The sequence below is a fragment of the Symphodus melops genome, assembly GCF_947650265.1.
Source record: "Symphodus melops genome assembly, chromosome: 15".
NCBI classification, from domain to species: domain Eukaryota; kingdom Metazoa; phylum Chordata; class Actinopteri; order Labriformes; family Labridae; genus Symphodus; species Symphodus melops.
Window position 1 is genome coordinate 21,300,080 of NC_136705.1, and position 12,542 is coordinate 21,312,621.

The 12,542-nt window shown below is 43.2% G+C and overlaps 1 protein-coding gene across 2 annotated transcripts; it reads right to left on the reverse strand.

Moving 5' to 3' along the window:
- LOC306835571 (E3 ubiquitin-protein ligase TRIM8-like) lies at positions 1-12,224 on the reverse strand. 2 transcript variants are annotated; one of them, XM_079362204.1, is made up of 7 exons: positions 11,739-12,224; positions 10,310-10,898; positions 3,331-3,426; positions 2,328-2,561; positions 2,130-2,161; positions 1,483-1,598; positions 1-1,199 (listed from the first exon to the last, which is right to left on the reverse strand). In XM_079362204.1, the coding sequence occupies exons 1-7, from the start codon at positions 11,750-11,752 to the stop codon at positions 544-546; spliced, it is 1,737 nt and encodes a 578-aa protein (XP_079218330.1). In that variant the 5' UTR covers positions 11,753-12,224; the 3' UTR covers positions 1-543. The 2 variants fall into 2 exon arrangements, with proteins under 2 accessions (XP_079218330.1, XP_079218331.1); XM_079362205.1 differs by having other exon boundaries at positions 11,735-12,223.
- Positions 12,225-12,542: the final 318 nt, after the last annotated feature.

Consider the following 12,542-nt stretch of genomic DNA (forward strand, 5'->3'; position numbering starts at 1 on the left):
TAAATTAATATCCTTTTTTATTCATTATTTTCCACTGGTTTTGGTTTATTCATAATCTTGTATAAAAACTCATGAAAAACCTGACAAGCATTTGTAGTCCAGTGTGTTTCTAAAGCCACGTGGACTTCTGGAGTGCATGGAGAGGCTCCCTGCATACTTTCAGCCGCAAACAGGAAATAATCAAGAGCTAGGAACTTGCAAGTACAATAATAGAGTGTTAACAGTCTTTTTAGGCACTGAAGTCTCTGGAGTCAGACGTCCGGACTCGGTTCTTTAGTTCTCTTCTTGAATGGATTTAAGACTACATGATTCACACCAGCACTTCCAGTTGATTCAAAACGGAAAAGAAAATTACAGCATTACTACTGTCGTGATTCAGGAGGTAACAACACAGTCAGATAAATGTCAAAATTAACATTACTATGAAGGCCAGAGAACCAATGACACATTTGTGGACCATAAACGGAAAAGAAACAAATAGAGATCCTGGAAATGGTACTGCAAATTCAGATTAAATGACACAGAACGAATGCTGATTCTTTGTTACTTGGTCCCGTAGTGCTTGGTTGAAGGCTGGCCGTACAGACCGTAGAAGTCAGGGTGCCTTGCCGACTGCGAGGCCTCCATTAACCCTCTCATGGGAAAATGCTGCAGTGGCTGGCTTGCAGGGAGGGACGCATGTGGGGGAAACTCCTGAGAGGTCATTGAGGGGAAGGAGTCTGACGCCGGATACGGAGGCCGCACACGAGTGGGAGCTGGGGTCCTGGAGCAGCAGCAGTTATTCAGAGTGCACATAAGCACTTTCCTGCCTTCATACATGGCTTGTTGTGAGGCACCTCCGACAGGGAAATGGGAGGGTGGGAATATGGTCCCTGAGTGGTGGCTAGAGCTGGACCCTAGACCTACCATGTGATGGGCAGAAGTGTCAAGGAGTCGGCTGTGACCGGCCTGAGGATTCTGGGAGAGGCCATCAGAGGAATACACGGACGATGTTCGATGGCTCTGATCAGCCAGGAAGGGTTTCTTGCTGCTGTAGATCAACGGTGGAGGATCCTGGGACGTGGAGTTTGTTGTGTTACCATCCAGGAAAGCCACGCTGTATTTTCTCTTCTGTAGCCCTGAACTCGTCCCTGTGTGGGAGCCGGAAGAGCCGCAGTGAGACGGAACAACCTCAAGAATGGACGACTCACTGATGGGTTCTGAAAAGAGAAAACTTTAGTGTTTAAACAATATGACATCACCAAAATTACTCCTTTTTGCACGCACACTACATATTTATTAAAAAAAAACGTTTAGATCCGTGCAGGAGCAGTATGAAACCCCAGAAAAAGATCAAATTAAAAGGCTTAAAAAAGGACGTTTAAAACAGAGAAAAGTGATGAAATAAAACTGAATCGACAAAAGAATAATAAGAGTTACATTAAGAGAATACAAATATTCATATATTTAGCAGTTTTCCCTTATTTCTTATTCTTTCCGTACCTTCCAACACTTTGCGCAGGTTCTTTTCCCTTGTTGAGAGCTCAGAGAGTAAATGATGAGAGTTAAGTTGGCCCACTCTTAAAGGAGGGATGGCTGTGGTCAGGTGTGAGTTGGACCTATAAGAAGGAGACAAACACAAATAAAATGCTGGAGTTCAGATTTTGTATAGAAATTGAGAATGATGTATACATTGAAAACACTAAGTCGTTTTTCCCTTTTATCAACACGCATGATTGTTACGATGTAGTCTTAGAGCCACCTTTTTATTAAGAACTTGATTATAGTAAGTATATTAACTTTCATCGTACATTTTTACTTTAATCTAAAAAATGTCAGATTATTCCCCTTGATGTGGCCCTCATTCTCCTTCATAGAATTTCTATAATGACATTTACTAAAGTCAATCTTGTTCGACAGATTTATGAATGAACTGTGGTCATTTGTTGATTTATCAGGGCGCGTTGAAGAAGAAGGCAAAAATCCCTCTAAAACAATAAAGTCTATTTTCATCTTTTATGCACAAAATGCACAAGAGTCGCAGTCTACCTGGACTGTCCTGTACCTGTGCACATGGAAATAAACATCCAATCTAATCTCATCTGTATCTTCTACAAGTTAAGGGAGTTTAAACGAAGCACCATGCTCACCTGTCCATTAGCAGCTGGTAAGGTTTTGTGTTCTGAAAAACAAAAACAAATAAATAAATCAACACACCAATCATTTCGATTGTTGAACTTGAATGATGTCCGTTATGAATGTGGTTTGTGTCTGGTGCTCTTTTCAGTCGACATGCATTTGTACAGTTGAACAGGTGTGAATGCATGGGAGAGAAATACGATGTGTACCTTCATGAAGTTGACACTGTCTGCTCTTTGGAATAACATGTGTACTGAGCTCAGGAGTTTTTCCGCTTCCTGACGCTTCTCGTTGAGCTGCAGAACCTGCTGGGAGTTTTTCCTCACGTATGCCGTGAAAGTGCTCTCCAGCATGTGCACCGACTCAACCTGGTTCGCTTCTATTAGCGCCTGCATCCTCTGATACTGAGCTCTCACACGCTCCTTGAGTTCAGACACGGCATCCTGCACAGAGGAGACAAGGTTATTCAAAAATATAATATTGGTGGTTTGGAAGAAGTAGTGTTATGCATGAGAATATTTACAACTTTGGGTTCTGTAAAGTTAAAATGCAATATGACGCTTTTTGCATCACATGAAGAAAACTTACAAGCAAAGAAAAACACATTTTTCTCGTCTCAGGGCAAAATGAGGGCTGGATTCACAACCATTCAACACTACTACCATGTAAATGGGTGAAGTATCCCTTTAATAAGTCCTCTGCGTCGTCAAACAAGTGCAATACCAAATCGCAGGAGTGCCAATTTTAGAAAAACAACCGCTTTTTTTTTTTTTTTACCAAGTGATTCTGCAATTATTAGCATAAGCATCTCATTTCCATTCATTTCCATTCACACCTTGCAGCAGAACACAGATAAAAACCTGGGGTACATTATGCTTCAATAAACAATAATGAATTAGTGTGCTCAGTTATGCATATTAAAGTACATTTGTACTCACTATATTTTGTGGAATCAGTGCTTTTCTTGTTCAGAGATAAAGTAGGAAAGTCATTTATAGAATGCTTTTTCTTGCAGCGAATGCACAAGCCATTCTAACCTGCAGCTAAATAATAACTTCTTGTTATTTTCAAACAGTGAACAAAGGCGCAGAGTCAGTTCATTACAGCATAAAAGCCCACATGATAATGAAGAACTGAGGGACCAGCGCTGACTCGATTCAGAGTTGTGTTTCTGTTGTCATACAGAGTGTGTCGTGTCGTGTCGTACTGTACCTTCATCAGCGTTTTGTCTGACTCCAGCTTGGTGAGCTGCTCATCGATGTTCTGAACACGACCCTCCAGTCTGTCCTGCTGCCTCATTAGCATGGCCTGTGGAGAGATGACATATTGAGAGATGGATTAGACCGATGAACCTCAACAAGATACATTGAAAATGTAAATAACACACAAAACACACACACACACACACACACACACACACAGTCCTTCTTAATGTTTAAGGATCTGTTGGGACCTCAGTAATCCTAGGCGCTATTCATGAATCACTAAGACGACCTCCTGCTCGCTTCTGATGAGACGCAGGACACAACAGCTGCCAGCAACAGCCACATGCATTGATCCATCAGGCAAACGCAATTGCACAAATCCATGTTTCTAAGTTTATCAGGGGCCGTTCTGCATCAAGTGAGAGCCATTGTTGGGGCCGGCCTACTTCCTCTGTGGGCTGAGTGCAAAAAGAGTCAGTAAACACAATCCTTCTCCATTTACCGCAGGAGACGGAAATCAATCTGCAGTCACAGGCTGACAGCTAAGTAGGAGCAGGGGAGGGCAGGTAGGCTTTTTAATGAACTGTTTCTGCATGGGAAAGGCACAGTGCCTAAATGAGAGAACCCGCTGTCATGGCAACAAAGCCTTGTGTATGTATTTATACGTGAAAGCTAATGTGTATGTGAGGGTGCAAAATGTGTGTGTGTGTGTGTGTGTGTGTGTGTGGTGTTAGGGGGGGGGCCTTTCTCATTTTGCCACATGCATGGCTCCCATTGTTTGCATTGGCCTCTGTGTCAGTGACAGATTGTCACGTCTGTGTGCACAACGCCGGGGTCTGCTCGCTCCCTCCGCATGAGTGTGCATGGGAGAAAAAGGGAACGGCAGGAAAGGCAAAGTGCTGCGGGGGCTCTGCTTGCACATGCCAAGAACGGACAGAAAGGAAGCGTACAAAAAGAGACTGAAACCAACAGAGGGAAAGTTTGAACCAAAAAAAAAAAAAAAAAACGAAAGAAAGAGCGAGAGAGATACGGAGAAAGAGGACATTCCTGTGGTCTCTAGTGAGTGAGTTTCAGGGTAGCTACATTGTGGTATCACAGCAACAGGCCTCTTCAGCTGCTTACAACACTCATAGAGTCTTATGTTCAACAACTGGCCAGCCACTAAACTACACCACAATGAACTCTTGAATGAGTGCATTTAGTTTATGTAAGAAAACAGCAAGAAGGCCCTCTAATAACATAAAATACTAGCCGATAAATACTACACTCACTTTGGCCTTATTCCCTTTTTGTATGTAAATATTTCACAAAGATTTAGGACTTTTGACAATGGAAGTCCAGCCGAAGAATAAGAATGTGAGAAACCAAATACTGTGAGCTGTTAAGTCTCTAAACGTTTCTTTTTTGTAGACTTAACAACAGCAGAACATCCCAACAACATCGTGCAGAACAGGACCGACCCTGAAATCCGTTTGGAGTCGTGTTTCTGGTTAATCATCGTCTAGCTGTCGGCTGAAGCACGTACTATTGTTGATAAGAGAGGAGAGTTGAGTTTATGTGCAGCTAAACTAGTTCTGCATCATAAATCAAACCCTCATTAACTTGAGTAAAAGTTAGCGTTCCACGCTAACATCCCACATTTGATAAAGGTGCTGAGATCGTTTGGAGCTCAGAGATATTTCGCCGTGTTTGTGTCACTATGAGCAACCACTCTCAGCTCCCACACAGGCAGATGTCTGGTCTGTTGTTCGTCTGACAATATTGATCAGGGTGGCTGTAAAAACATGCATATATAGTTACATGAGCATGCATTAATAAGAGCATCTCTGTTGGTAGGCTCCAAAAGACCAGGAAGTGCCTCACACAACAAAACAGTTTTAGTTTGAATAGCTCGTCTCTTTAATGGCATAAGTTGAATGGGCGGTTAATTTTGTAACACTCGTCCGCTTTGGTTTTTATAAAGAAAGTCATTGATGTGGCAGAGCTGCAGCGGAGTCCTTTGGGGCCCTAGGCTAAAACCAGTTAGGGGCCCCTCAAACCAGTGTTCAACAGGGCAAACAGAGTGAGTTCTGTCAGACGGGGACCCCTGAGGAAGATCTTCTACCGTCATTGAAAAATTTGCACATTTTCGGGCGCTGCCTTTGGGCCCTCGAAGAATCTGGGGCCCCAAGCGGTTGCCTGCTTTACAAGCAGCGCCTCTGCAGATGTGACTGAGCTGTTTGTCAGGAGTCTTCAGGCCCCCTCAGCTGCACCTCTTTGCCTGTAATTACAACCAGAATGGAGGTTGACCTGCAAAGAGTCACCCTACGAGTTGGTTGAGGTAGCATTTTCAATATGGCGACCACGGATGGGCTTCAAGAGTACACCTTAGAAACCAGTGAGTGACATACTGAGACTCTGTCCATGTTTATATACAGTCTATTCATAGAAGCAAGTGAAGCAAATGGACATAGCATGATGTCAATTTCCATCCCATGATTTGCTGCATTAGACTCTGAAGGGTTTTAAGAACAGAAGACACTCTGGAGCGGTGTTACAATGAGCAGTTCCTTGTTTTGTTTTTTTATCACATGCTCTAAGAGATCATGAGACTATGGCTGTTTTCAAGAGAGCTGTGCATGGTGAGCAAGCTATGCTTTGGGATTTCACAACAGCACATCAAGATCTATCAAATAGATGATGACACGTCCAAACCCAAAAACAGGGGAGGGGTTTGGGTGTCGCACATGTTGGAGTTCATCTTTTTACTAGTCTGTCGATAAAACTGGAAAGCACGCCGAGAATGACGGTAAATGAGGCTTCAACGCCAACTTCATACATCATAAAAAAGCACTGAGTATGTCTGCCAAGTAGACCTTTAAGTTTGATAACTTGCTAACTTTGGCCTGTTGTGAACATGCGGAGGTTAGAGTGATTAAAAACTAAGCTTTTTCACGTTTCACTTTTCCCCTCTGTTGTACATTCTCAAAACTCACCAGTGTGCTTGTAAATTTCTGACAGGACTTTGTGGATTCTTTAAAATTCAATGTTGGGTGGGTTCTTTTTACAAGCTCCCAGACTTTTAACCCTCCAAGTGCATTTTTTACGCCTACTTCTGTTTTATTTTACTCTCGTTTCTGCCCAAATACAGAACAAATAAAACAGCTGAAGTTATCCTGAAGTGTAAATTCAGAGTTTAGTGTGTTAGTTACACATATTTCTGTTTGTATATCTTTACTTAGTTTTGTTATGTAGACACATAGGTCCATATAGGCATATAATAAAATAACAGACATTAGATGATCTTATATGAGGCTGGTTTTCATGTGTAAAGTCAACAGAGTGGTCCTTAATGATGTGTCAGTCTCTGGTAACACATCCTACACCTGTACTATATCTCCACTCTACACCTTGCTTACACAGCAGGCAGTTTCAGTTAAACAGTCCTCTTCAAACAGTCGGATTACATGAGCAACAACGGACTCTTCCTTTCACAAAGTAAGCTTCATCCTGTATTTAGTGTGGACAAACTACACACAGTACATTTGCATTTCTCATCATGACTGCTTTGCTTTTGTTTAAAAGAACTCAGTGGTTCCCCAAACCGATTGTGACTGTTGTAAAGAGAAAAAAAAGAACACTTTGTAGGGTTACTGCTATTGTGATTGGTGCATGAATTGTTTTTTGTTGATTCTTTTTTCTGTCTCATGTCTCTCTCATGTTTCTGTTTCCTCCTATTCCCCTTTTGCCCTGTTTTGTGCTTGAAATAGCATAAAGGGACAGGAGGGAACAGTCTGATTGCGGATCTCTCTGCAGCAGCGTGAAAGCCTACCTTTATCAAGATTAAACCCCGCCAATGATCACTTTCCCCACTGTCCTATTTAGGCATCCAGACACCCGCGGGTTGCCAGGAAGCTCATGTTTAAATGAGGAGCCTCAGGCTCAATGAACACAGAGCCTCTTTCACAATCAACTGACAACTATTCCCCACGACTGATGTCAATGGACTGCCCTCAGCATTCTGGGGGAACTGACTCACTGAGGCCCAGATACAAGAACAGCAAACGCCTGAGCCTCCATAACGATGCTTTCCTGCTGAGGAGCCTGAGAAAACCAAGGTGAGGTTGTGTGGGAGGGCTCCTCCTCCTCCCCTGCCTGTCCCAGGGACCACATTACTATTATATTACCCTTCCTTTCTTGTCTTGAAATTACCAACACGCCTTCAAAAGCCTCCTCTGAGGGCCAAAGATAACTAAAAGATACCAACATAGCTGCATTGGTTTTTCCATCTTTGTTTATCCCAAAAGCAGCAAGAGTGCTGCCAGGGGAATTTAAAAATCCCTTTACCAAAATAGACCACAGCTCTGTCAGGAACAACGACCTCTCAGTAAGTAAAGTCGAGGAGCCACTACAGCCTTGTATTAGACGTTTTGGTTACTGCTACATTTATCAACATTAAAGAGCACTGCTTTGTGCGTCTCACAGCTCAAGCGGTGAGAGAAGCCAGGACCTCTGACTCCAGGATAACTCCATTTACCCTGTGAACATACAGCTGTGAAAAAAAGAAGGATGGGTGTGTGTGTGTGTGTGTGTGTGTGTGTAGAGGGCAGCTGTGGAAAGGGCTGAACAGACATCTTTTGTCCCAATAATAGCTCAGAACCAGAGCAACAGTTTGCACCGAATCCTTTAAGTGATTTAGGAGTTAGTGATCCACACACATGCATCTGTGACTTTCACGACCTAATAGCACGACCGTCCAGCCAATCGACAAGATTGTAACGTGGCAGAGAATAAAGCTAATCTGCTTCTTACTGATGCCACTTTACAGATAGAGAAGAAGTTTAGAAGGCAGCGTGGGCGGCTGTTTCTAACACTTTGCTTCTTACATTAGACTTGTGAAAAAAAGAGTTAACTGTAAGAAAGTATAAAACTGAGGAGGGGGGGGGGGATGAACACAGCCTTAACATATTAGTCCATCCTGGAGAAGTATTAACAAAAAGACATGTAACAGAATGGTATGTGACTTTATGTTCCCCTGCATTGTTCTCACACAGGATCTATAAAGTGGAGTATGAGTCTGTATTTGACTGGAAAGTTCTTTAAACTCTTTACTTAAAAGTGTTATTTCTTCTTCTGTGGTATTTTCTCTCATTTTGTGCGGTTCCCCTGTAGGGGATAACCTGTCAAGAAGACGTCAATGATCCAGCACACAAAACAGTTGTTTAAAGAGTGACTGCTGCTGGCTGACAGTTGCTGCTAACGAAGCTAACGTACATGTTGTGTATTTGTTCTACTTCTGCAAGAGCTGGGGCTTCAGGGGACTCCACAGAGAGGTGACCACTTCCACGACGTCTTTCCTGTTTCACCGACACTGCTAATAAGGTCACCACTTCTACACGCAAATAATCTTTTTTTTTCTCTGCCCTTCTTTCTGTTAATGTACCTTAAAGTTCACTACAGTCACTACTCCTGAAACTGATCATGCTTGGAAAAGTATTCTGAAACAAAAACTGTCACTGCATCTATAATCCTCCCTTCTTTTGAAGCTGTCTGCTTCAGAGTGTACCAGAATCACCTCTGTATTTCTGGTAAAGGTTGATTACAGTATTTTTAACTTATTGTTTGTTAGAAAACTCGGAAAATCATCCTGAAAACTTTCAGTCCACAAAGGACTGCCAGTGTTCACCGCTCCATGAACAAACTCTACATTCCTCCCTTCTTTTCAATTTTCTGAAAAGAATCCCTTCCAACATTATAAACTTCAGCTTCACAAGCCACCACATTTCATTATAAATACAGAATGTCCAGGGGCGCCGGTGGCCTAGTGTTTGGTGTGCAGGCACATGTGTGCGGAGCCTGTAATCCTGCAGGCAGACGGCACCAGTGCAGGTCTGGCTTGTGGCTCCTTTCCACTTGTTGTTTCCTACTCGCTCTCTTCCTGGTTTCAAACTCTATCTGTCCTATCGCTGAGATGAAGACACATAAAGCTGCAAAATAAACCTCTTTAAAAAAAAGTCGAGTCATTCAGCCTTGTTGCTACAGTTGACTTCCTCACAAACAACTTCTGATCTTGATAGGTAAACAAACTACTCCTTCATACTTCAAAATCAAAATTCCTCACGCCCCCTTTCAAGCTCTGGCCCCCTGAAACCTTCACGAGAATAACATTCTTACTCCTTGAAATGGTTGAAATGCAACCAAATAAAGTTTCGAGAGTCTAAACAAACCATGACAAATGTCTCAGCCTGAAAACAAGTGTCTTCCTGAAACTGATCCGGCTGGTGAAGAAGGACAAACAGCACCTGCTTGTTATCATGTTATTGTTGCATTACAACATTATAAACTTGTTAGCATCCAAACATCTCATCATAAAGTTTCATTTAAAGCTTTCTTTGCATGAGATTGTTACTAAGACTACCTCCTCACACCTGGCAGCCGTCTCAATGCGACTTCATCAACTTGTTGGCACCAGCACAAATCACTGCATTTCCTTCTTAGAAACAGGATACCCACCCTAAAATCCTTGCCAGTCTGCATTTCCGCATGAACAACTCCTGAAACTGATCACTCTAGCTTAGATCAACAAACTACATGTGGATCCTCCCCCTCTGCACAGGGGTCATCGTTTCCGGTGGTTGCAGATTGCGTCACAGCACATACCGGGGGGGGCACAGGGCGGCTAATGTAAAGGCGTGGCTGTGAGGAACGGCTGCTTTGATCAAGGTTAAAAGCAGTGTGTGACGTGCGTCTGCATGTGTGTGCATGCATGTGTGTGTACTATTATCTACTCCGAGCTGTGACTTTCACCTGTCTGCTCCTTTCATATCAGATGAAAGAAAAGAGAAAGAGAGGAGGCTTTTAAAGACTGCTGAACTGAAAGAAGTGTTAGCGTCTAAAAGTGGAGGAAGAGTGAATCCTTCAGCAGTTTTGACAGTCACCTGCCTGCCAGCTAATAGTTGGAAGTGAATGTGTGAGTAGGAGAGTGTGTGTGGGTGTGATTTATGTACCTGCATTTGTATGCGCTGAGTGTCCACATCGCAGACTGTGTGTCTTTGGTTAGTGCAGTGAGAGATGCAGCAGAATGGACACAGAGCCACCTGCTCCTCCTCACAGTGAAGCAGCCTGTACTCCTCATGACTGGGACAGGTCCAAGCACTCAGTTCCTCTGCGTCCACTAACAGGTGTCCCGGGGCGGGGCATGGCTGCTGCAGGTGAGTCTGGATGTGAATTTGGCAGCAGGGCTCCTTGCAGCGCAGACAGACCTTCCTCACCGGCAGCGGCGGGCCTCGTCTGCAGAGGACACAGTGCAGCACCGCGGGGACTTTGTCAGTGTTCAACGCGTTAAAGCGCTTCACTATGTTGGCCAGCTTAAAGTTCTTCTCCAGCGCTGGTTTCTGGTCGTACTCATGGTTGCATTCAGGGCAGCGGACCACTGCGCTGTCTTTGGCCCATGCCTCGGAGATGCAACCCTTGCAGAAGTTGTGCTTGCACGGCAGCTGGATGGGTTCTTCGAAAACGTTCAGGCAGATGGGACACAGGAGCTCCTCTTCGAAGCAGTTTTTCCAACTTTCATCCATGACTACAGCTGGGTCCAAACTGTTTTTGACCACAAGGAGCAAACATGAGAATTATTCTCTAAATAACAAGATTTGAAAGAATTACCATTTATAATAGTTAAAAAAACAAACAGGTAAAACTCATTCAACGTCATGTAAAACTGAGATCTAAATTATATTCATGGATGATGAACTATTTGCAAGAAATACCATCGGCAATCAAAACTATATTCTTATTTTTACTTTACTCAAAATGTCACAGGAAGGTGGAGAAAACCTCAGTAAAAGATTATTAATAAAACATTAGGATGAGCGAATGTTGTCACGATGAGTCAGAGCAAAACTGAGATTGGTGTTTAACATTATGGCTTTCTTCTTTTATCAAATAAACGCCATTGAAATTAAGCCTATCACATTCTTATGTCTGAACTACTTAAAACTGACAAAGAAAGATATGAAAGATATAAAACAACTTGCATGCCAAGAAAACCTTTTTAAGGCAAGCTTAATGACAGGTTTATTACACTGAAATGAGGCGATGTGAGATTATTTCAAGAGTCAAACCATTCGAGCAAAAAACTTCCCCCAACATGTCCCAAACTATTTTTAAATAAAACACTTCTCTCTCTCTCTCTCTCTGCCCCCCCCCCTCTCTCTCTCTCTAATAGATGGCTTTCAATTAACGTCGGGTAATCCAATACAAGCTGTGGCGTTTGAGAGCGAGTGACAACTTGCTTCAGAATAACACTGGAAACGGGACTCTGCCTCATGAAATGTCACACTGACGTTATATTTTAAGCAAAGACACAACTGTCCGCTGATACAAACGAAATGAATAACACAAGGCATGTTTTTAGAATAGGAGAGCAACGTTACCAACTATTTATTGTCCATTTCGTCGGCGGACTCCGTTACGCTTTTTTAAGCCGAAGAGCTTCACTTCCAGTCCGCGAGGAAATCCAGCGCGTGCGCTTCAGTTTTCAACAATGTATCCAATCCGACGTAACGTAACAGCTGGGCTCGTGCGATTTTATATCCCGGCTGTTGTCCAGCTGCTTTCGCTTTCCCGTCAACTCTTTGACTAATATTTAATGGTAAGTGCGAGCAGACTGTGACTCGTCGGTAAGGAGCTCAGTGCTTTCACACCGACAGCCCCCCTCCGACAACGTGACCCGTCACGGAGTTGATAAATAGATGGGGAGGAGCCGAGAGGAGGAGGAGGAGGAGGAACAGGAGGAAGACCAGACCACAGCAAACTCTACTGGAGAGATTGGTAATGACCGGGAGACATTTGTGTGACCTGTCATCCTTTGCACCACTGGTTCTCATAAAGTGGAGTCCCGGCTGGCTGGGTAAGAGGCCCCCAGGGGCCCATGAGAGGGTTGGTGCATTAGGAGTAACATTAAAACACTGAATCACACATGAGAAAAACGTGTGTTAATGCCTACCTTAACAAAAGTAATAATCATAATAACCATATTTGTAAAGTAATTTTTCATAGAAAGATACTGCAATGGTGTTAGTTGACAAGGATCTTGATATAGTCCGAGTTGTGCATATTCAGGGTCAATATGGCAGATTGTGGGGGGAGGGGGGCTTCTTGCCTTTTTTCGACAGGACGTGGACAGAAAAGGAAAAGGAGAGTGAGGAATAACAAAGAAGAAAGGAGTCACAGGGAAGACTG

Coding starts and splice junctions, on each gene's coding strand:
- LOC306835571 (XM_079362204.1), bottom strand. Junction 3,427..10,309: donor CTCAGCGCATACAAATGCAG/GTACATAAATCA, acceptor ATCTCTCCACAG/GCCATGCTAATGAGGCAGCA. Junction 1,200..1,482: donor CCTGCGCAAAGTGTTGGAAG/GTACGGAAAGAA, acceptor TTCTCTTTTCAG/AACCCATCAGTGAGTCGTCC.